This window comes from Suillus fuscotomentosus (assembly GCF_016647785.1).
Source record: "Suillus fuscotomentosus strain FC203 chromosome Unknown F5891scaffold_7, whole genome shotgun sequence".
In the NCBI taxonomy this organism is placed as follows: domain Eukaryota; kingdom Fungi; phylum Basidiomycota; class Agaricomycetes; order Boletales; family Suillaceae; genus Suillus; species Suillus fuscotomentosus.
In genome coordinates this window covers 292,706-315,856 of record NW_024539519.1, presented here as the reverse complement: position 1 = coordinate 315,856, position 23,151 = coordinate 292,706, and the positions used below count along the sequence as shown (strand labels likewise).

Sequence of the window (23,151 nt, the reverse complement as noted above, 5' to 3'; positions counted from 1 at the left end):
AAAAAACATGATCCAACACAAACACGTGTATACGTATACAACATCATATGATGCCATTCAGTGGGAGTTTCTGGCGTTGTCCCTACTAGGCTGGAACTTTGGTTAAACTCTCTTGCTTACCAGTCCGACGTCGCCTGCTGCCGCAGCACTACTTTGTTCTCTTCTCCATCACTCCGTATCTCGTTGGTGCTCTATTTGCATATAGGTAAGTAAGTCTGTTAAGCTAGTTCGGGTGAGCATGCAGATGAAGCATGTTAAGTTCGGTTTAGTATAAATGCCAGTCATGCTCTCCCGAGTATTGACAGTCCTTGCTGTATTATTAGTATGTGTTTAGTCCAAGCAATGAGATTGTGTCTCATTTTTTACAGGCAACATTTATCTATCGGAGTGGTCGTCTTGTTAAACATGGCATCTTCACTCTTCCTGCACTACCATCATCATACTATGTCAATGGCGATGTCCATACGCACTGCACAATTCTTCAAGAGCCAGCTCATACCCTTGATTACTGCGAAGACATGACTTTCTGGGACCACCTGGATGCAGATGGGCACTGTAACTGCCCGTTTCATTATAGCGGGATGCGACCCTAACCGCAAGGCATGGAACACAGTCATGGGTCCCCTGCGCAATCCCGAACCAAGGGCCTACCTTTGGCTGGTTGATACAGTAGACAATAGCCTACAGCGTATCGAGTTGGATGGATACCCGGAAGAACATAACTTCCACCCACTTGGGATGGAGGTCACACCCTCTCAGGATGGGGCCCCATCTGTTCTTTATGTAGTCAATCACGCACGTGAAAAGACAACAATTGAGCACTTTATCATTTCCCCAGATATCCCAACACAGGCACTCTGGAAACGCACACTTTCATCGCCTTGGTTTGTGTCTCCTAATGCCTTGGCCCTAACGAGCGAGACGTCGTTCTACGTCAGCAATGACCATCTCATGACTCGTCGACTTCCTTTCCCCCTTGCACCCGCCCTGCCGCTGGTTGAGAGTATTGCTGGACTGCCCCTAGGCTGGCTTTCACATGTCACAGTTAACCCTGATGGCACAATCACGCACGAAATAGCCGCTCTCGGTGTGGCCTTCGCCAATGGCGTCGCCATCTCCCCAGACGGCACGACTCTCGCACTATCTTCTACTTCTCTTGGTCAAGTTTACTTCTACGACCGCAACATGACCACAAATGCACTCAAATACAGGGAGACCGTTAGCCTCCCCTTCTTCAATGACAACATCATGTTTGACGAGGAGGGCGCACTCATCGCCACAGGGCATCCACATTTCCCATCTCTCATTGCCGTTGCTGCTAACAAAACAGATGCGCGCGCGCCAAGTTGGGCCGTCTCGCTCACTCCCCTTTCAAACAAAACGCATTTTGCAAAGAGCGCACATGCAGCAGATAGGAAATACGATTTACGTGCGCCGTTGTCGGTATCAGAAGTTGTCCCCGCTAGTGAAGAATGGGAAGTGGAAACACTGTTCCAGAGCGACGGAAGTGTATTTGGAACATCCTGCACGACACTCAGGGATTCGAGGACCGGCTCATTGTATATGGTGGGCCTGTACGAGGAAGGGTTAATGGTTTGTAGGCCATAGTTTGCGGCTATTTTTGGAACGTGTACGCAATTTCAACACTGGTCTCTAACCTGATGTACTAGTACCTACTTATGCCACACATGCTAAATGATCTATTTCCAAGAAAAGCCATCAACGTTCAACGCCGGTACCGAGATACCAGGAGAAACTTCATGAGTATGTCCAAGAAATCCTATAAGCGCAACGAGGAACTAGAAATCGGTGCAGCTCATTGTTGCCAAGATAAGAAACGTGCGTGAGTCGCGAACGACATCATGATCCCGAAAACCTTCATCTCACACTACTCACACCCTCTCTAGGAGAAAGTACTGGCAAGGTTCTGATAAAACAAAGATCTCGTCAGTACTAGTTGGGAGTGAATGAGACGATTGGAGATCTTGGATGAAAGTCACGTGCGCAGAACAGATCATGGGGCTTGAAACAAGTATGGTGCGATGATCGTTTGCATATCACAATTCATAGAAGAGCGGTATATCCGACGGAGGCGACTGGAATCAGAACCGTCGCTTGTGAAGCACCGACGGCGAAGAAAGAGCTATACCCAACGGACGCGGAGCACAAAGATGAGGATCTGAACTCTATGGGCGCTTGGTAATCAACGCCCTCTTGGAACCGATAGACCATCTGGCGGATGAGCAACTTATTCAAATTCTCGCAAGTGCCAGCAAGACTTGTAATCAAGAGCACAATGACTTCTTGGTTTGTGTGCAAGGCTAAGGTGGCATGCTAGTTGCTAATTCGGCCACTTGCCTAACTGACACCACGACTTCGGAAGACCAGAAAGTGCTTCGACACACCAACGGGACCGGATTCTCGGAACCGGCAGTCTGCCAGCCACAGATCCCAATGCCAACGGGAGCGAAAAAAACGGGACCGGCAGCCGCATGTTCAATGCCAACGGGAGAGAATACATCGAGAAACAGCAAGAAACCCTATAATGAACCAGGCTTCTCAATGCCAACGGATATCAGTACATACCCCCGACGCCAACGGTATGCGCCCCGTCGCCAATGGACCATCCGCAGGCAAGGCTTTCCGCCGCAATATAAAAGACAAAGGTCTATACTCGGAAACTCACCTCTTATACCCCTGCTATTCTTATTGTTACCAAACTGTTTTCTGCGGCGTGCTCGAGAGGAGGAATGCCTAAAACCTGAAAAACAATTTTAAATTCATTATGCTGGTCAGACAATTTCATTTCAACTCGTGTGTCGAAGTAGAAAATAAGTTAAAAGAGGGTTTGCAGCGGCCGTAACTTCTGCAGAAACAGGTAATGCGCCAGATAATACAGCGAGACCGAACATCCCAGTCCAGACGCCGAGTTCGCCCACATAGCTATACACGATGTATGAGCCTAAATCGTAACAGGAAGATATCAAATGACGACTCCAGCTCCATACTCCCTTGGAAATCAAAGAATCTTCGTATTTTTTTCGCTGTGCCACGTATATTTCTGCATGTCCCCTATAGCTTTGAGTGCGAGAGAGCCTGCAATCAAGCGAGGGGGAAAAATCGTTGCAGGGTGAGCTGATGCAGGAACCATGTCTGACTGTTGTGAGTGCATCAAATGGCATGACCTGAAGGAAGAAACACGTTTACGATATAAATGGACAATCCAATGTCAAACATACAGCTGGCTTACCAATGCGCCATCCATGCGCCGGTAAACTCATGTCCGTTTATAATCTAGTTTTCTTCAGCTGCCACGCTTGGCTCCAAGGTAAATCCTCCTGAGGGATACCCTCGTCATGTTGTCATTGAGGCCTGGCAGCTTCCTGCCCAAGAAAGCAATTAAAACCGGTGGTGATTCGCATTTCGAGAGGACAAGGTCAAGAGTGGTTGAAAAGAAGCCCGCAGCACCAGAAATCGAAAGCCTGTCTTCAGCTTTAGGAACGAAGATGCAGGCCAAGCCTACTTGCTGCACATAAGCACTCACTGCGATGGGTATGCTTGTGCATTTTGAGGGTCTGATGTTTTCTTGAATTTTATATTTCATCTGCGCTCACATAAGCTCGTGTAAACGGAAGCGAAATCAGGTGACATCACCTCGGAGCTTTTAAAATGAGCAGGATGCGCTCACGGTCAACGTTCATCGATGCATCCAGAATCACAAACAAAGACTAGGCCTTATTCTTGCTTCCATCATCATCCTGACCGCTCGGATGACAAGAAACCCATTTCCGATACTGGCTGGCGCGGCTCTCCTCCTATCCCCTCATCCGACGGCGGTGATTCTGAGAAAGATTGGATGTCAAAGCCACCATACAACTGGTTGCCAGCGCGTAGTGTAAGCGGCGAGGAGCTCTTCAAGACAAAATATGAGTCATCCTGCTGGTGCGGTGCAGTGCGTTTTGCCTTTGCGGGCGACCCATTCGATGCGAAGTATTGCCACTGCAGACAATGCCAACAGCTGCACGGCGCCCCCTTTCAGTGGGCGGTCATCTTTCCAAAGACAAGTGTTCGCATTCTGCAGAATACTAGTGATGCTCTCCACTTCTTTTCTACCACGACGAAAGATACTTGTCATCATGTCCCGTGCAAAGTCTCCTGCGAGATCTGTCGGGCCCCACTTTTCGACGAGGGGAAGCGCACGGTGCTTGCATACCCAAGTGGCTTCAAATTTCCCCCTATCGAAGCACGCTTGAACACTACTGACGTAAAAGATGGCGAGGCGGTAGAAACAGGCAAAGGGCTCCACGATCCGCAACACGAAGATATCCATCCTCCAGGCCATTACAGTGGAGTCCCTCTTGAGTTTCAACCCAGTTGCCATATTTTCTACGGTCAGCGCATCATGGAAGTGTGCGACGGAATGTAAGGGTACATCTGCATGGTCACCCCTTGTTCTGACGTATCAGTTGTCAGTCCAAAGTGGAGTGGTCATAAGGATGACAGCGAGCTCATGTAGGAGATGAGTAATTGTCTTGCGCGTTATGTCCAGATACAAGGGGTGTGATGAGGAGCTACGCGTATGAGATGGTATTGGTAGATTTGTAACCAGTCCGCATACATCTTGGAAAGAGAAGAGTGCCGACGTAGTCAAACTCGACTTGTCCATGGTACCACAAGTCAGGCTGGCCAGAAGCTTAATTTGATGCCATGAAGCGCAGACCGCAAATGAAACAGTTTAATGCATATCTGTGATGGTCATGCGTTGCGATATTGCCTTTCGTAAAATAGCAAGAAACGGGTTCATTGGATTGGCGAAATTCGAGTACAGAAGCCGTGATGACATTAAGCTCGGTAGAGGCTTGTACGCCGCCCAAGAGGTGAGGTGGGTCTAAGGTTGTGATAGGCGGTCAATTGTTCCTCGCATTCACCATGCGAAATGTGTGAAAAAATAATGGTTCCTGCGTTGATTGCCGCCAGGGTTATCTCCGCGCTTTTACGTACCTTTGGCGCTCTTGTTCAAGTACAACGCAGTTGGAATTGACTCCATGGTATCGAATTATGTGCTATTGCTGCAGGAATGAAATTCACAATTTGATACTATCAGATGAACACACTCACAGTCTTGTTGTAATATTTGGTATGTCCATATCAGTAAGTACTGCAGTCTGCCAGGGAACCGATCAGTCCTGAGACGTCTTTTAGCGCTGGCTCGTTCACAGGGTGACGTTTCAAATATTTTTAAGAGCCCTCCAGCGCTCCGGTTATCTTGAGCGATTGTTTGATGTCCGCACTTTGTGCGGAGGATATGTAGTGAGTCGAGAATTGATATTTCGAGTTTCCGAATATATGTACTACTCCAAAATAAGATGACAACGGTTTTCCTGACGCTGGCGCTGGAGGATTGGCACCTAGACCTGAAACGTGCGCGTGGAGCTTGGAGCTAGACCCCAGTGTCAGGGCCTTAGCGATTCGATTACGAGTCATGAAACATGATGAAGCGCTGACGACGGAGAGCCAAAGACCCTTTACTTTCACTAGGTTGATGGTGTGTGCCGTCGCGGCAGAAAGAGATAAACCTGTGCCAAATAGATGTATACATGGGAATAATCTGATGATTTATTATTCACACGGCGACGACATAACCCCAACGCCAGACAGGATTACAACCACCCCGAGATATTCAAAAAAAATAAACAGGCGAAACTTTGCTATTCTTTATTCCTATCTATCCCTGTATCACATACCCGGAGCGTGTGCATGGACAATCCACAGCACTACCAACCGCTTTCCCATGCACTTCATCCTCCTGTAGTGCCTACGTACGAGGAGGAGGAAGAAGAGGAAGAGAATGAAGACGAGGGTGTCGTCGAAGAGCAACTTGATCGTGAAGACGACGATCACGAGGTTGGCGTTGGGTGCGTAATTACTGTAAATTGTTATGATGACGCGCGTCTGATTGCAAGTATTCGTAAATACTCATATTGTATGTGCTCGTCATATCTAGATCTACACAACATCAATCAAGTACAACTGCAGCTGGAAAGCGTGCAGGTACAGCACAACCCGACCCGCCACAAGACTCAGAACGCAAAAGGCGTCCTGGTCGGCCCCGTGGATCAAAAAACAGACGGTCACGGGCGTCAGCTACTGACTTGAAGGAGCCAGCTAATTCTGCCACAAAGGCATCCCCGCCACAACACGGGTTCTACCAGTATACTGCCTCTCCTACTCCAGGAGAGATACAACCACACAATCAGCAGTATTATGAGTTTCAGTGGCGTGTGCTAAACTTATGTGCAGAGTTCTATGGAGCGGCTGAAGAGCTTGTTGTAAGCGTCCGCTGCGTGATTTTGAGGTGTTGAAATAACTTCGCCCAGAAAGCTACACCCTCCCTTGTTATTGCGCAATGTTACCAGATGGGCCCTGGCGTGAAGGTAGATCCCTTGGCCATGCTTGGTGAAGCGAAAAGAATATGCGATACCCTTGTGAGTCACATGATTTTGGTTGTCAAGTCTGTCTTGTCCTTATTTCTCAAAGTTGGCATCTCCCTCTCGATTAACTACCCACCCGCCACCTGCACCGTACTTCGTACCTGGTTACCCAGCTCCCATCCCGCCACCGCCGCCACCACCTCCACCCCAACCCCAACCTGGGCCATCCACATCCTCTACAAACGGCAAATCCCCCATCACTACAGCGCCAGTAATTTCGGATCCGCAATCATTTGTTGTTTCACTGGGTCATCAGCAAGCATACCCATACGGCGCTCCAGCATACCCCACTGCACCATACTATGGCTATGGCGGATACGGGGGTTACTATCCTCCTGTACCTCCACCTGGGCCAAGCCCAACACCTGCGACAGGTTCTGCGAGTGGAAGCACAGGAGGTGCTGCGGGAAGTGGTGGAAACCAGGGTGCCTGGTCCGAAGAAGAAACGGAAAGGCTAAAGAAGCTTGCTGAGGAGCACCGCAACGCTAGCGGGGAAATCATATGGGATGCCCTATGCGAAAAATGGGGCAACTCTCGCACAAGGTAAATATTTTTCCATGCCGCATTGATTCTTTCAGGGGCTTATCACTCAGCCTGATAGACACCAAATATTGATAAAAGCAACCTCGCTAGGGTTGAAAGAGTCCTCGTCACGAGGAACGAAACGAAAACGGGAGACGGATGGCCAACTTGAGCGCCCTCCACCTACAGCTCCCACACCAACAAGTACAGATGCTCCCCATCAGACTCCAGTTCCGAATACCGTTCCCACGTCTGCTTCTCAATCCGCACAGGGAGCATCTGCTTCTCCAACACCTTCAACACCAGCACCAGGGTCCACTCAACCTTCTCCAGCAATTCGACACGCACAAACGCAGCAGCAACAGCAACAGCCACTACTACACCAACAGCCGCCAACACGTACTCTCCCATATCCAATGCCGACAGTTGCTGCTACAACCTCACCTGTTATATCCACCTCGACGAACCCGATAGATCGCCCGGGAAGCGGAAATTACTATCGCACACGACCAGCACCTGTGATGAAACCTGCATCTTCAGGATCGACACATCAGTTCATGTATCAGCCGAACGGAGGGCGCCGAGATGGTTAATTGACATGTTTTTACTAGGCCGGGAGTCGTTTGCTCAATAATTTTGCTATCTTACTTTTTGATACCGATGCAGCTTAGTGCAGACACTAGTTTTCTACGTGTAGATATCGCGTATATGGTCGGTCGACGTGTTGTGCTTTTTGCAGACCCTGTATTCACCTGTCTAGAATTATCGTAAAATCATTTTGTTGCGACCGCGCAGGGCTCGCGGACTTTGTATTGGGAATAAGTTCTATATTTCGAGCGAATAAAATATGCAACTGTAAGCAGGGGGCTTACCACTAAGGTTGATTTGTTTTGAAAAAAGTAATATGCTAAACCTCGAACACGCACACTAGTACTCTGTTTCATATGCTTCAAACACTTCCATGGTGTCCAAGCATAGGGTCAAGGCCCCGCTGCTGGCAGGACCTTGGAGGCTTTCATATGTATATATGGCCTGCCCTAAACTGTTAAAGCCTCGGGACTCCGATAAATTCGAGACATTCGGAATAATACTAAGTACCGATCTCCGTAGTCATCCTGGATTAATATTAATATTGAGCATGTATTTCTTTGTTATGAGAAGTCTGTTTTAACTCGTTCACTGGTTGGACGATTCTGAATAGCCTCGAGGCTATGCTCCTCATTTGTTTTTTCACTGTGTGGTGTAAGATTATGGTGTCGATCCTCTGCTTGAAGGAGAATCCAAATCGGTTTCAACGGCCGGCGGCATGGTACTGAACGCACACACACCTGCAGAGAGGTTTCACCTACAGCCTCTCCGATATTTTACTAGGACGACCGGCCGCCGGTTCGGGACCATTTAGCGCTTGATGACATTTCGGATTAGCAGGCACATCAAACATTATGAAGATAGGATGCAAGTAGATGGGTACGATTCTACAAATCTAAATAGAATATATTACGGATTAATAGGAATGGTAGAATATCCAGAGCAAGGATGTTACAACAACTAAGGTATAGAAGATATTTACAGAAATGAATGTGCAACGAACCAGGCAAATGTACTAGGATATGTGCGAATGAGCCTTGAAGATATGGGATCTAAGCGTATGTTTGCGAGAGAAAGAAGCCCAACACTGGCTGCACCGGTATTTGACCTGTACATGCACTTCCTCGATGTGCCGAACGATGCTTTCCCGTTTCATGGGGGATCTTGCGCAGCCATCCCATGTACACTGTATCTCCAAATCCCCAGGCCCTTTCACTCCATGCATGCGTACGTGTTTTGAAAGATCCAAGACGCTGATGCACGCGCCGCATGGTATGCCCCCGCCAACGTCCCACAGACAGATGGTGTGGTCAGGGCTTGCGTGCACAGTGGGATCATTGTGAAAGTCCTGTGGAACAACACATTAACGTCAGCAATAGGTAGTATGACGATCAGGAAAGAAGACTGACAGTGGGAATATCAAACAGGTGGCCTTGCACTGGTAGAGAATGATCTAGCGACATGATTGCGCTGAATGAGAAGAGAATCAATCACTAGTTAATGAGAGGACTCTATTCTTGGGGTTATATACTTTATGCCAGAAGGCCGAGCCGCAATTGGCAAACGCAGAAACCCAGATGATCACAAGGCCATGCCATGCCAGTCCGTTCAAAGCGGTAAACATACCTGGCCTATCAGACCGATCTGCTATAGCATGAAAGCACATTTATGCAACGAATTCCGGTGGTATTGTGCGATGTCATTTCCGCTGTTTGACGTGGGCTGTGGATATTAATATGAAAACCATATGGACCACTATGGAATAAGAGTCAGATAGAGGCAGAAGCTTTCTGGGGTAGCGTATGAAGGTATCTGTCATGGCGCCTATAAACACTACCCTGTATCCTGTTCCGTGGTTACCCCGTGACGATGACGACGGGTAGTAGCTAGGAAGGAGAAGCCAGAAATGTCGCAGAACTAGACGCCAGCATGCATTAATTGGGAGCGAAGTATTCGTCGAGCATCGGGCCTGTGGACGATTAGCTGATCGTGTCCCTACGCAGTCCAAATGGAAGGACCTCATGACGACAGATGGAAAAGTGCACCCCAATTGGCTGCATAGTCGCCGAAGCACCTGAGTTGGACCACCCTGAGCGGCGATTGAACAGGAACAAGCGAAATAACACGACAGCCTTGATTTGCAAGAAGGTATGGCACCCGTTGACGCGTTTCATGGATTCCTGTATTGATGTGTTGAAATTCCTTGTAGAACAATGCCTGTTCCGCAACAATAGATAGAAGTTGGTCAACGGGTGTATTATTGGACGGTGGCCAGTTCACTGACATCGGCACATACAGCAAACATCGTGGCCTTTGTGGCCATGCCAGTCAAGATACCACCGGCAATTTCCATATCAATCCCAGCCTTCACCCTGTTTGTGTACGTTGATCATACAGAAACCAGTCCAGCTGCCGCGACACCATTTGAAATAAGGGCAGGGATATGTTGATTCAACGTGACTTGCACGATACAATTTAAACTCGAACTATGAGCAGAACGCGCATAAGAATTGAAAGAACCCTTCACCATAGACTGTTTCCCGTGCACTACGCAGTCCCATTGGTCCAGGAGAAAATGGTTCGCCGGTAACCTGTGCTATGATAGCAAGAACCCATCAGCCGGGGCCCTCAGGTTGGAGATACACGGAAATGATCAGAGGTGAAGTTTAACGCGTAAGGTTTAAGAACCTTCAAGTTGTTCAATGACCCTGGATGGTTCACGATCGATGTTAAATACCAGTATGGTTTTGTCGGGAGCTAGGCACCGTGACCTAGTGGAGTCATCGACTAAATAAAGCGCACTCACGGTGCTGAGTCAGCCTTGTCACCTCTTGGTCGGAAGCGCTCGCCTACCTCCGTTTTTGATTCAACTGGCCACAGCAGAGTCCAGCCGCCGCCTCTTACTCCTGAACCATCACTACAATCCCCAGTACCAGCGCTTGCATAGACAACTTTATACAAACAATAATTCTTTGCGTTGTCAACGAACGTGATCATGTTCTCAAGCCCGACATCGAGCCGTACGCTCGCAACTACCACGCTGAAGGGCGCTGGCCTCATCGACAGCGACACGCGCATGCGAGATGCCACAGTGGACAAACCTGGTGGTCGCAAGGGCGCCTCGAAGATCCGCACGCACCGCACACGTCCGATTGATGCCTACAAGGAGCCTCACGGCCCTGGTCGAGCTAGCATGGTAAATATGAGACCTTTCCCCGTTCGCATTTCTTAGCTTAGTTGATCTCCCTTTGAATGTTTTCATGTCTATGACTTGGGAATTTTGTACGTCGCTGTATCTATCGCCGTCGTATATCACCCCTTGCCTTTCCCATTGTCTTGTCTATCTACATCCGTTCTTCGTCTCCTTTTTGTGTAAAACACTCGCTTACAAATGTCTGGCACCCACCGCCGCTCGCACATGGACAGCTCGCCGCACGGACACAACCAGGCGGCGCGTCGGATGTTCTCACGATCCGCGGCGCTTCGACGGTGGGGCGGCTTCGCAGGAACGCCGTTACGGCGGCAGTTGCAGGTGTAGCGCCTAGCAAGGCGCACACACCAGTGAAAGCAGTAGAAGTGTGGAAAGATTTTGTGAACAGACGGTGGAATCCCGAATTGAGGTTCTTGAACCTAGAGGTGAGTAGACACATACGTAGTCCTCGAATCTTAGTGGTTGATATCATGGGCAGAATATGATGGACGATCCAGAGATTCAGAAACACAACTTGTTGCCACCAGGCGTCCCTGCTTCCTCAGTAAGAGAGGCCTCGGTTTTGTTCAAGTTAGCCTCGCACCTGAGACCAGCTGTAAGTCGAACCTCTATTTCCAGACTCGGGTGGAATTTTATGCTTTGACCGATAGGTCCAAACGCTGTCTCTCGCAAATAACAACATCAGCTCCGGTCAGCTCCTTTCAACGCTAGCGCACTATCTTCCTAAGCTCGCCAATCTATCACTGCAAAACAATAACCTCAAGGTTTGGCGAGATATTGATTTTATCTCCGGGCGGAAAGGGAAGCTCGAGCATTTGCGAGAACTCATACTCCTCGGAAATCCATTAAGAGAACTGGAGATTCAGAATGGAAGGGGAGATAAGTACAAGAGGTACGTTGACAGGAGGTCATCAGGGTCATTTAATTAACGACATTCAGTGACATGGCACGACGTTTCACGTCATTGATAATGCTGGATCAGGAGGCCATTGCTACTATAGCATTCGACGCTCCCGGACCTTCGTCTACTGTCGTAACGGAAAAACGGGCTACTGCAACCACATTTCCATATGAAATGCGGCCATCATTTATCACGGGTGTTGAAGACTCGATTGTCAGCAATTTCCTCGTTCGGTGCGTCATCTTATCTTATATCTCGTATCTTTGCTGATAAAAAATTATTAGGTTCTTCCCGTTGTTTGATGATCAACGAGCTACCCTTCTCGATGCATACCACCCTTCAGCAACTTTCTCGTTCTCATGTAATACAGCTATTCCATCTCGCGCACGTATACAGGGCCTTCACGTATCTAAAGAGATGCCCAATCAGCGCAAGCTTGATTGGGGTCCCTGGCTCAACAATGGCTCCCGAAATCTTAATCGCATGGGAGGTGGCGGTGACAAAGTCATTAACAGCCTCCACCTAGGTAGCGAAGAGGCTATTCGAGCCATGTCGACACTACCAAAAACAAAACATGACGTATCTGGTTCACCTGAGAAGTTCTGCATCGATGCATGGCCTGTGGGTCAGGGCGAGAACTTAAAACTGTTCATTTCCCTACATGGGCAATTCATAGAAGGTATGTACCCGCGATTCACGCGGAAGTTTTTGGCTGGCCTGGACATCCCTATGCTCTATTGCCTTGGTTGCGATGCAGTGACCTTCGCGTCTTCGAATTCTCTCTTCCTCGATCCCACGTCATTGTGTTCACAGCTGACTTTTTCCTTTCTCGCAGAACCTTCGCAGGGTATTCGGTCATTCGACAGGGCGTTTGTCCTAGCTCCCGCACCCCCAAGTTCTCGGTAAGCCGCCTTTTCATCGTGTGCGCTCGGCATTTGCCATTGACACAATGACTAATCTGACAGGGCTAAATTAAATGGCTGGGACGTTATGGTTCTGTCAGACCAGTGGTCTGTACGAGCATACTCGACCCACGATGCATGGCATCCAGGACCGATGCGTGTGCAAGCTGGGGATGTTATTCCGATGCAACAGAAACCAACGGGGTCCATCGCATCATCATCTTCATTGATCCCAGCCGGCGCGCGTGTGCAGCTAGAACACACCATATCAACATTTGTAAGTGTTCGCTTCCGTTGTCCATGCACTTTCACTTACGTCTTCATCTCCGCACCATTGACTTGGTTAGTCTGAACCACAGCGTAATCTGATCATGCAGATCTGCGAGCGGACGGGTCTTAATGCCAAGTACGCCGTAGATTGCCTCGAGAATAACGCGTGGGTTTTCGACCGTGCCATCGCAAACTTTGAGCAAGTCAAGGTGAGTGGGGTGTCTGTTTAGAGTGTTTCCAGTGAAGCCTTTACTTACCATTGTTTGTCCAGGGGTCGTTGCCACGGGATGCATTTCTGTAATGCATGAATTTTAATACGGCGAACTCCCTTCTTACAATCGGTTCACACTTATTATTAGAAGGTTCGATTCGATTACGAGGAATTCGCGGATGTCGGTCATGGACTTTAGGTCAGGGATATTGATCGCTACCCCATGACTACTCTATATACATTTGGCAAGCTGAAAGTACTTCATGCATCATCGTATCAGTTTCAATGTAACGTTTTCATTATCATATTACTATCATATCACGAAGTATTTCGGTTTGTTGCACGCAATGAAGTCATAATGTGTTTGCTTCTGGAGGTAGTTTTATCATGAGTTACTATATGATTTCCCAGCAGATTCGCCACCGCCCTGCATACTTATGACGGGTTGGGTGATTTTAAGTTTTTGTCGTCGAGACTACTACCCTGAAGGTTAGAGTGAATGACAGATTGACTCAAACGGTTGAATGCTACCTGGATTGCTACTGGATTTATACTATATAGATGAACCCGGGACAATGGGAAGCGCACAAAAGAGCGATGGGAGGTGCATTGTTTGTTTTTACCATTATGTTTTATTTTATTTTACGTGATCGCCTCGAGGCCGGTCGGACAAGCCGGCTCGAGGGCGCCTGCAACTATGAGCCTCATCAGAACATCAATGAGAAGAAGACTGAGAAGACCGACTTTTTGCCTCGTTGTGCCCCATTTGAAGTCATTATCTGTACGTATACAAAACTCAAATCCATCCTTCAACTGCACAAAATCAACTCTTCTTCTTCTATTCACCGACTCATCCGCCCTACGACCAACGCCCATAACTCATTCCCTCTCACACTCGCTGCGCGCTATTTACGACTGACGACTATAACACCATGATAAGTCGTGTACAACGCTCTTTTGAAAACTTTGCTTTGCTACAGGCTGCCTCAGAGGGCTCTGCTGCCGCAGTGCGCGATGCACTCCAGTCTGGAGCTGACATTAACGCGTCTGATAACTCTGGTAGAACTATTCTGACATGTGCTCTCACAGCCGACAGGTGAGTCATTCTTTAACGCGTTGAAAACTTGCTGAATCTCTCCGTGCGTGCTCAGGTGGGAGACTATCGACGCGTCTGACGCGTCGTTTTTGTCCGAGGACCGTCTTCAAGTCCTCCGCATGGCTGTGTCGCATCCAGAAATCTCATTATTCACGCTGAATGCGCCTCAAGACTCGATAAACGATGTAACTCCTCTTGGCATGGCAGCTTGGCTTGACATGCCCCAAGCAGTCCAAATTCTTCTAGACTACAGCTCAGGCGCTATCTCCGTCGACGCCGAGGACACGGATGGTGCGACACCTCTCATGTGTGAGTTTCGTCCGACAGTTAGCATTTATTTTGAATTTCAATTGACGGCGCTATGATAGACGCAACACGCGACGGCAGGTTGGCTGTCGTCCAGCACCTGGTACGTTATGTTTAGCTCGCGCGGACTTCAGATACCTAATCACTATTCGCTAGCTTGCTCACAATGCTAGGCCCGATCTCAGAGACAGGAATCATCGATCTTCGCTTCAATTCGCTTTACCCCATCCGCGCGTCTTGTGGACATGTGAACAGGCGCTACGCAATTACCGTCTTCGTGAATATCAGGTAACCGATTTGTAGCGCATGAGTCTGGGCACAGGTACTGATACGTCGTAATAGAACGGAAACAAAAGAGGTCTTTGCAGGCCCAGCATCGCTATTAACCACCTATCACCGCAAACCTCCACTCAGCTCAACCTCGCGCCAAGCATTCCACCCGCCACGACTTTCTCATCTGATTCTATATACCTCGCGACCGACTCTGTTGTACAAGCTGTACTTTCTGCCGATCTTTCTGTGTTGTATCCCCTGTTGTTTTCACAATCTCTTGAACCTTCCCCATTGGACCCCGGACCGATTCTCATAAATGTGCCCGATCTGGAAGGATGGAGCGCCATCCACTATTGCGTATCTGTACCAAATCCCTCTATCGAGATCCTCGATGCCCTGTATCGCGCTGGCGCCGACATCAGCTTGTTCACTACCGGCGAGCACTACACGCCTCTCCACTGTTTTGCACGCCTCGCACGTGTCTGTGACGACATTCCAGAATCACCCCAGTTATTGTATCAATTCGCTATCCATCTTATCCGTGATCTTCGTGCACCGCTCGCGGCACCTGACAAGCATGACGAAACTTGTATCCATGTAGCCGCTGAGCACGGCGAATGTATTGATGTACTCCTCGCTCTTCTTGATTGTGACACCACAGGCACCATTCGCAATCTGCGCAATTCCCGAGGGTGAGTTCATTTGTGTTTCATGTTTCTCCATCCAGGCCATAACAAATTCGCACAGCCTTACAGCCTTCGAAGTCGCACGCCCAATTTTCCGCTCCGCATTTAGTCCTGACGGACAGTTCATCCGTCCGGAGTCGTCTCTCTCTGTTCGCACCATAAGGCCAGGAACGTCGACTTCTATCACATCTGTCACCTCTTTCACGGACCGCACAACCCCACTTTCCCCACCCACGATCCGCATTTCTAATGGCCCGGCCTCCCATCTTCCTCTTGATTTTGATGTGACTGCATCCGCGGACCGCTTGCTTGAAAACTTCACCCTACTCTCGACCGAAGCACAGTTTGTCCGTGACCATGAGGGGCTGGATCGCCTGGCGAGCGTGGTGAATGAGACCTCGCAGCTCGGGTACGATGTGCTTGCCCACTTCAGAGGGCAAGTAGACGATGCCGCAAGTGACTTACGCGATATGCGGGCAGCTCTCAACGCTATCGATCATTTGTGGAATACAACTTCGAATGACGTGGAGGAACACCTTCGTGCACTTCCTGACGGTCGAAGTCTCGAGTGCTTCTCAGAACGCAGACGTTCACCTAGGGACTCTGAAGACTCACAAACCACTGCAGTGGAAGTTCAACCAGTTTACGTCAAGTCTATCCTCAAGGAGACAGAACCCATGGTGTACGCTGATGCTTCTGTTCTTACCGATCCTTCGGCACCTCTACCTCTTGAGACAACATCTGCATCCGGCGCACGCACTGTTCCTTGGCCCGAGTGGTTGGATAGCTTCATTCTTAGTGCAGACTCCACGACATACAAAGCGCACCTCGCGAATCTCATTGAAATCGAGCGCGAATTATTCTCGCGCGAGACGATGAGCTCTCTCGAAGAAAAAGTTCCCAACAAGGAGACCAAGCTGAAGAGCCTCCTGCGCAGTCGCAAGCGCTACGAGAAAGTTGAGAAGAGCGGAGCTTCGAAGCTCAAAGCCTGGCTGAAGAAGAAAATCGTGGCGGAGAAACCTTTAAAGTTGCAGATTGCATACGACCTAGACGGCGAATGTGCAGTCGGGACGGAGGTTAAGGTGGACTTCAGGCAGCCCTCAAGAGTTCCATCGTTGTGCCCGTCTCCTTCAAGCGATAAGGTTCACCCTTCCCAGATGGTCCTCTCTGGTGCAAGTCGTGACTTGTCAAGTATTGACGAGTGCCTTCATGGAGTATGTTCAGTTTCCGTCATCACAATTCATGTGACTAATGAACTTGTTCTAGGTTGACCATCTGATTTCTACTGCCTGTCATTCAATTTCCCGCGCCGAGCGCATCATCAAGCGCTCCATTAAAACGCGTGAAGCAATGATACAAAATCTCCATTCGCGGTACCCTCCTGCCTACAACCCCATCTTTGCATTCTCCCTTGCCCCCTCTGTATATCCTGAGAACTCCTCGCGCTCCTTCTACCTCTCTCCCGGCAGCGCTACTTCCTCGCGATGCTCTTCCGCTCAGTCCTCAAATATATCTCTAACCGCTACCCTACATGATGACGAAGACGAAGACTCACGAGCATTGCGCAGGCTCCTCCTGCGAAAAATTAGCGCACACATCGATGGCGCTTTTGACGAGATAGACCGCGCAAACGTATGGTTACGTATCGTCAAGAGTGTACTGCGCGACCTCAAAACGCGGACGACAGCATAGGAAAAGGACCCAGAAATCAATTGGACGCATGTTGTATGTTATTTGTGTAATGTATCTGTAAATATTATTGCTTCATCTATAGACTCGGTAGCTCATCGTCCCATCTGCATCTCCCATTGCATCTGTACACTGTATATACGTACGCATCTCGTAGACACTGACATATGTTGCGATACTTTTTCGATATTCCATTGCTTTGCCTTCGTTTTAGAATTTTTGTGTTGGTGATAATAACTTGCACATGAGCAATATACACATGCTGAAATTGTGCAGGATCCAACTACACATCATCAATGTAATTACATGCAAACAGCTATACTGCAATTGAAACGATAGATAGATTTGACAGACAAGCAAAAAGGTTTGCAAGTCAAGATTGGCGCAAGTCTTATCTAGGTAGGAATTCGATCGAGTGTGTTCCTTCGATTGAATCAAGCTCTACAGACTTCTCATCTTCGTTGCGGATTTACCACACCTATACCAGTTCTAGGGTCTACCAGTGTTTTCGTCGATGAGACACATGTACAGACCTCGGAGGGGTAGTAGCATGACGAAGGTGTTTCATCTGTTAGTTGCGTTTCGACCTATTCTATCCACATCTGAAACTTTGGTATCATGCCAACAGAATGCGGTCCATCATCTTATTGAGCACGTTCTGCGGGCTCAGGACAGCGTGGCGGAGATAGGCAGAGGTAGGCGCATTGATGTGGCGGTTTTTGTTGAAGCAAATCGTGCCCGGCCTAAGCGGCAGGGATTGCGCATGTCCTTATCACCACTGCTCAGGTAGAAGCATGCTTGAACACTGTATTGAAGTAATAGGATTGTACCATGAGAACATAGCTCTGCGCATGCACTGCGAGTCGGTCGTTAATGTCGACAAATAGATCATCCGCCCTGATTCAGGATCGAGGACCATAAGCCCTGGGTTAGTTACGAGATGCTGCTATTGAGTTAGAAGTGAGTTTATAGTACAATTCCGCAGTGACACAACACGGCGTTGGTCTGCCAAGACCTACTTTTTATATTAAATCTACTTAAATACGGTATATCAGCACCATGATGGAAACCCTAAATGAAATTCTCGTGCTTCCCGCAGATGACAACCCGACAAGTGTTACTCACTTGTCGCGTGTCTCTTACTACACATCACTGCTAATCGACACAAGGTCGTGCTCCTGGAAGATGATGGTGGTGAAGGACGGTCCAGCATCGGTGTTGACTGCGAGTTGAGTGTCATATTCTCGGACACCAAGGATGAGACGTGGGCCTAGCACGAACATCTGTACAAGTAACAAAATTTGAAGAACACCATCATAAACCTCAGCGCCCACGGAGGATGAGTTCTACAGAAATGATTAACAATGTGACAAACACGGATTCGATAACATATAAACTTACATATAACTTTGGAGAGAAACCAGCGAGGCCAATAGAAAAGACAGCAACAGAACTAGAGCATAAGCAACTTCAGCGGAAAAAATGACCACATTAAAATCAGGAGCTCACAATACGAAATAAATCATGTGAATTTTTGTTAACACCATGAAACAGTTTGTAATGGTCCCTCCTGTCGATAGTTGTTGCACTTCACGGAAGTATTTTACAACGATCCAGACTGCAAGACACAGTACAAGGACCCCCCATACAGTGCAGAGGATCCATGTCATGGAAATCAGAAGCTCGACAACTCCATTGGAGTCATATCGACATAGATAGGTGCCGGACAGGATAAACTCCTCTGATATTCAACCGATGAGCCCTGCACGCATCAGTCTTTCATTATAAACGAAGCTTACCTCCAGAAACATGGATGTTTACTATTGCGGCGAGCACTACGCAGGTGATTGTGACAGGTAGGAAGATCGCAATGAGAAAGATGAGCATCTTCCTGGATTGCCGATACATGGCATATAACCGACTGCTCACGATGACTTGCATGATGTTTCATTCGGGTCAATATCACTGGGGCAGTGGAGTTGGGCAGCTTACCACACAATATGGCAATTATCACCACGGTCATCCAATTTTGTGCGAGGTACATGACATTGCCTGAAAGATCCAATCAGTTAGCGGTGAGCGTAGGAGGACCAAGAGACTCACAGCTGTTGAAGTCAGTATGTTTACTTAACAAGCCAATCTAGGTACTCACCCCTACAAGAGAGTACAAGTGATCAGATGGGAATGGCAGGTACTAGCACCGGACTTACTCCATCTGATACCGACACCGACGGAAGACCCGCTGATGCCATTGGTGAGAAGAGACAAAAACAGTGGATGTGAGGAGACATACACAACACGACAGCGCTATTTAAATAATGACCGATTAGCACAGCGCCAACTGGTAAGGCTTGCAAACATACACGGCGTATGGTAGTCCAGCGTAGCGCACCTAGAATGTATTGAGGTCAACACAACTGGCCGGCCGCTTGCAACACAAGCCACGTACGCTGATATATAGGATAGTCATGCAGGACCAGCGTTGTCTCTGCCTCGTGTTAATTGTATACACCCATTGTTGATGTGACGATCTGCTCACCCAGATCAGCTCAACCTATAAAACCATTGTTAGTGAAACGGGTGCTTGCTCTGGTAATCGCATCAACCTACCTCTTGTCCAAATGTCAGTGCTGGAAATATCGTGAGCACATCAGTGGTTCCACAATGCTATCTTGCTCACCCCAATCATATACGACCGCAGTAAAGGAAGCGACTGCAAAACCGTGGTCGAGGTTAGATCAAGGTATCAGCAAAACCCTCTACGAACCTAAAAAATAGCTGCACAGACGATATGAATTAATTAGCGGCCACCACTTGGGTTCATCTGATACTAAAGTCATATTGGAGGGAAGGGTCTGAGTGAGTGTAGTGGACTTAATGGAGCATATGGAGATGACGTTTGCGCTAGATAATATACCACCGTCCGGCGCTAAGTTTGTCGCCGAATAGGCCATATGAGGATGAATGGTACTTTCCTGCCACATCGGTTGACCAAATGCAGAGGCGGGATCTTGAATCAAATCAAATTGAATATGCAAAACGCAGTGTTAAACACGAGGAATACAACACCTCGAAATTTTGAAAAGCTGTTCGTTGGTTCCGGAACTTGATTAACTTGATTCTCAAGAGCCTGCCGCATTTGCATCAGCTTAAAAGCTCCATAGTACCACATGATGGCATCAGCCTGATACAGGCTATGGGGTGATGCAGCATCTGTCGCCTCGTGCACACGTCTCACCGTCTATAGGCTTATAAGGGCCAAAAATTTGGTAGATATAGTATGACATTGGTGCAAAAAGCGGTGCATGACGCATGAGTAATCCATCAACCACATGGCGGATCAACAAATTACACAGCCTGGTTGGCAACCCACGACTGCTCTAGCCTTCAATATATATAACGCCATCTGGCTCAAACGAGAGCCACGAGGAAGCCAACTTACTCGTTCTAAGAATGTTACAAGACCCTTTCTCGATGTCATGGAACGTTGCACTCTGATTGTTTAATTCCTGTAGAACGTGATGTCAGCTAAATAACTCACCATGTGAGAATGTCATTACGGGCAGGGCCTGAGTGGAATCCGCGAGGTAGTCTGATGGTTGCACCCTTGTGGCACGTCTAAGGACGTTGGATACCGGGATCATATATGATCCCATCACATGTTTGCAACATTTTGCCGCGGTATATTAAGACAATCACTTTTTGCCACGTCGTGGTTCGCAATTGGAGAGTTTGTTTGGCGAGGCCCTACAGGAGCGCTCATGAAAATACAAACACAGCCACGGTACTAACCGTTAATACACCCGACCTGGCGCAGCAATAGCTACCGTCTAGTGCTCTGCCCGTGTTGTACCATACTAGTAGTCTAAACTGGTATGTAAATGTACTAGACCTCGGGCTGGACGGTGCGCTATTCACCAATTATACACAATCCCTCTAGCTTTGTTTGCTACTGGCGAACACTAATGCGTAGCAAGCCTCTTCAGTATTTTTGTACGGTTTACATTCGTCTGTGATGACATTTTCTCCGGTTGTTGTATTGCTTTCCTATCACATATCTGCCATCTCATTGCCCCGCTGACAGCATTAATATTCCACGCGCTCATATGACGAAACCTGTATATAAATGCATTATTATTAGCTCTCCTTGATTTTGATTGTTCACGTTAACGTTTCATCCGGCGGTCATCCCTGTCGGAGCATAGTGGCCATTCGGTCAGGGACTTCGAGCAACGAGTTTTACCATTACCGAGTGCACACATTATCCGTTCCACCAGCCGCGCTACTTCAATTTCCTCCATATGGTTTTCATTACCAGTGCAGCCTGGGATCTGCCCCATGACTTTGACAGACTGCGGCATCCGTGAAACGCCTGCTTGAAAACGTTACTCTACCCTGAACATGTGCATCTGTTTGTAGGTAGGTATCATCATAGGCATCTGAAAGGACGCTTGCCTAGGAACTCTGAAAACTCGTAAACCACTACAACATAAGCTCAATCAACCAACTTACGTCGAGTTTGTTCTCAAAGGAACCAGATACAAGGGGTACGTCAATGCGTCGGTTCATGTGTTACTGCCAGAGATAAAATCAGCGTCCACCACACATACTCCCCCTTCGTCCAAGTGGTTGAATAAACTTCGTCCTCAGCGCAGACTACACGACATACAGAACGCACTTCGCAAATGTCATTGAAATCGAGCGCAAATTGTTCTCTCGCGAGATGATGGGCTCACTCGAAAAAGAGTCCGTCAATGAGACCACAATTAGGAGCCTTGTGCGCAGTTTCGAGCGCTACGAAAGAGTTGGGAAGAGCAGAGTATCAACCCTCAAGGTATGGATGAAGAAAAGCACTTGGCAACTGCGAATTGCGCATGGTCTGGACAGTAGTCAAGGTGGGGGCTCCTCTCCCTTGCAAGTTGTCTGACAGATACCTAGCTTCAAGGCTGGGGCCCAGGGAAAGAAAACGACTCGGACACACGCCCATAATAGGTTTTGGCCACAAAAGGAGCCTTTCTTCGAACGATACAGGCCAATTGCTATCGCAGGCCAGTGTTGTTCTTTCGCTTGATCCGGTGCATAGACTTATGCTGGAACATGATGAGTGTATGAGAAACATAAGACAAATCACTCACTATAGACAGCGATTGGATATCACAAGGCAGCGTGTAAATTCGCGCAGTAGTAGTCTGATGGTTCCATGGCAACCTTGTGCACGGAGGATCAAATTTCAAAGTCCTTGAATTGCATTGCACATTCTTCTAAAGTTGGAACCTATTTTGTGTTGTTATCCACTGCGCCATATGTTAGCATCGTTGTTCGGCTTCAGGACTTTTCAGGCCGCAACTAGTCTCTCGACATCCCTTTGCGTCTTCTGGAAGCAGTAGTATCACTTCTCATAGGAGACCAAAGTACTTTACATGTTCTCCGAGGCATTTTGGAGCCATCAAAATCGTCAGCCACTGTTGACAACAGAACTACGATGTAAACTTGACAGTTTCACTGGTAGAATTGGGTAGAAGCAACGCGTGCGCATGCTTCCATGTCATCAGCTGGTATCTCCGTACGAGATCGATATCACAAGTCTCTCATGAGATGCTCTTGATCATTCCACCCACGTGTGAGCTACTTTAAGTAGTGATCTTCGCAGCATGATATTCCAGTCCTATGAAGAAAAGATTGATTTATTATAAGTATTTCATCCATGCTCCCTGGATATAATTACTCAAGACAATGACTCACCGAGTGATCATCACTTGGAGCGTCTCCAGTACTACGTATCATTGTCAATTGACCGGCATAACGTGTGGACACGCTCCTGGAAAGCAATCGCAGATATGCCTGTTTCTGGATTGGAGTCGGCTATGAGCTTGGCATGATGTGATATCCTAGCACAGCGCACCTACGATATTTTCGTATCAACGCAAATTTCCAACCACACTTATAAAGCTGCATACCCAAAGATATAGAAGGGTCACGAGGGACCAGCGTGGCCTCTGCCCATA

The 23,151-nt window shown here is 48.1% G+C and overlaps 9 protein-coding genes across 9 annotated transcripts; 6 read left to right on the top strand and 3 right to left on the bottom strand.

Annotated features, from left to right (window-relative positions):
- The first annotated feature begins 76 nt into the window (after positions 1–76).
- Positions 77–1,716, top strand: F5891DRAFT_1102687 (uncharacterized protein). Its single transcript, XM_041363604.1, has 3 exons — positions 77–322; positions 369–555; positions 578–1,716. Exons 1-3 carry the CDS (start codon positions 275–277, stop codon positions 1,606–1,608), a joined length of 1,266 nt encoding a protein of 421 aa, XP_041230835.1. The 5' UTR covers positions 77–274; the 3' UTR covers positions 1,609–1,716.
- A 506-nt stretch (positions 1,717–2,222) lies between these two features.
- On the bottom strand, positions 2,223–2,529 carry F5891DRAFT_1008390 (uncharacterized protein). The gene is made up of 2 exons (XM_041360537.1): positions 2,384–2,529; positions 2,223–2,326 (listed from the first exon to the last, which is right to left on the bottom strand). Exons 1-2 carry the CDS (start codon positions 2,519–2,521, stop codon positions 2,249–2,251), a joined length of 216 nt encoding a protein of 71 aa, XP_041230834.1. The 5' UTR covers positions 2,522–2,529; the 3' UTR covers positions 2,223–2,248.
- Positions 2,530–3,548: 1,019 nt separating this feature from the next.
- On the top strand, positions 3,549–4,516 carry F5891DRAFT_1126064 (Mss4-like protein; the record flags this gene model as incomplete). The annotated part of the gene is made up of 3 exons (XM_041364041.1): positions 3,549–3,552; positions 3,675–4,422; positions 4,474–4,516. 3 exons carry the CDS (start codon positions 3,549–3,551, stop codon positions 4,514–4,516), a joined length of 795 nt encoding a protein of 264 aa, XP_041230833.1.
- Positions 4,517–5,631: 1,115 nt separating this feature from the next.
- F5891DRAFT_1008379 (uncharacterized protein) lies at positions 5,632–7,865 on the top strand. The gene is made up of 5 exons (XM_041360536.1): positions 5,632–5,915; positions 6,005–6,329; positions 6,378–6,485; positions 6,538–7,034; positions 7,093–7,865. Exons 1-5 carry the CDS (start codon positions 5,758–5,760, stop codon positions 7,604–7,606), a joined length of 1,602 nt encoding a protein of 533 aa, XP_041230832.1. The 5' UTR covers positions 5,632–5,757; the 3' UTR covers positions 7,607–7,865.
- Positions 7,866–8,440: 575 nt separating this feature from the next.
- On the bottom strand, positions 8,441–9,212 carry F5891DRAFT_681149 (uncharacterized protein). The gene is made up of 3 exons (XM_041372771.1): positions 9,133–9,212; positions 9,011–9,071; positions 8,441–8,949 (listed from the first exon to the last, which is right to left on the bottom strand). Exons 2-3 carry the CDS (start codon positions 9,062–9,064, stop codon positions 8,617–8,619), a joined length of 387 nt encoding a protein of 128 aa, XP_041230831.1. The 5' UTR covers positions 9,065–9,071; positions 9,133–9,212; the 3' UTR covers positions 8,441–8,616.
- Positions 9,087–10,084, bottom strand: F5891DRAFT_681136 (uncharacterized protein). Its single transcript, XM_041372770.1, has 3 exons — positions 9,886–10,084; positions 9,620–9,818; positions 9,087–9,570 (listed from the first exon to the last, which is right to left on the bottom strand). Coding segments are annotated over exons 1-3 (471 nt in total). The 5' UTR covers positions 9,888–10,084; the 3' UTR covers positions 9,087–9,300.
- Positions 10,085–10,437: 353 nt separating this feature from the next.
- Positions 10,438–13,467, top strand: F5891DRAFT_1008363 (uncharacterized protein). The gene is made up of 10 exons (XM_041360535.1): positions 10,438–10,797; positions 11,028–11,237; positions 11,291–11,407; positions 11,463–11,704; positions 11,752–11,946; positions 11,998–12,392; positions 12,549–12,615; positions 12,679–12,892; positions 12,963–13,094; positions 13,157–13,467. Exons 1-10 carry the CDS (start codon positions 10,597–10,599, stop codon positions 13,184–13,186), a joined length of 1,803 nt encoding a protein of 600 aa, XP_041230829.1. The 5' UTR covers positions 10,438–10,596; the 3' UTR covers positions 13,187–13,467.
- Positions 13,468–13,812: 345 nt separating this feature from the next.
- Positions 13,813–17,463, top strand: F5891DRAFT_681082 (uncharacterized protein). Its single transcript, XM_041372769.1, has 7 exons — positions 13,813–14,192; positions 14,248–14,501; positions 14,561–14,601; positions 14,655–14,786; positions 14,841–15,463; positions 15,519–16,671; positions 16,724–17,463. The coding sequence occupies exons 1-7, from the start codon at positions 14,029–14,031 to the stop codon at positions 17,147–17,149; spliced, it is 2,793 nt and encodes a 930-aa protein (XP_041230828.1). The 5' UTR covers positions 13,813–14,028; the 3' UTR covers positions 17,150–17,463.
- F5891DRAFT_1008360 (uncharacterized protein) lies at positions 17,458–18,299 on the top strand. The gene is made up of 2 exons (XM_041360534.1): positions 17,458–18,092; positions 18,166–18,299. Exon 1 carries the CDS (start codon positions 17,661–17,663, stop codon positions 17,934–17,936), a length of 276 nt encoding a protein of 91 aa, XP_041230827.1. The 5' UTR covers positions 17,458–17,660; the 3' UTR covers positions 17,937–18,092; positions 18,166–18,299.
- The last annotated feature ends 4,852 nt before the right edge of the window (positions 18,300–23,151 follow it).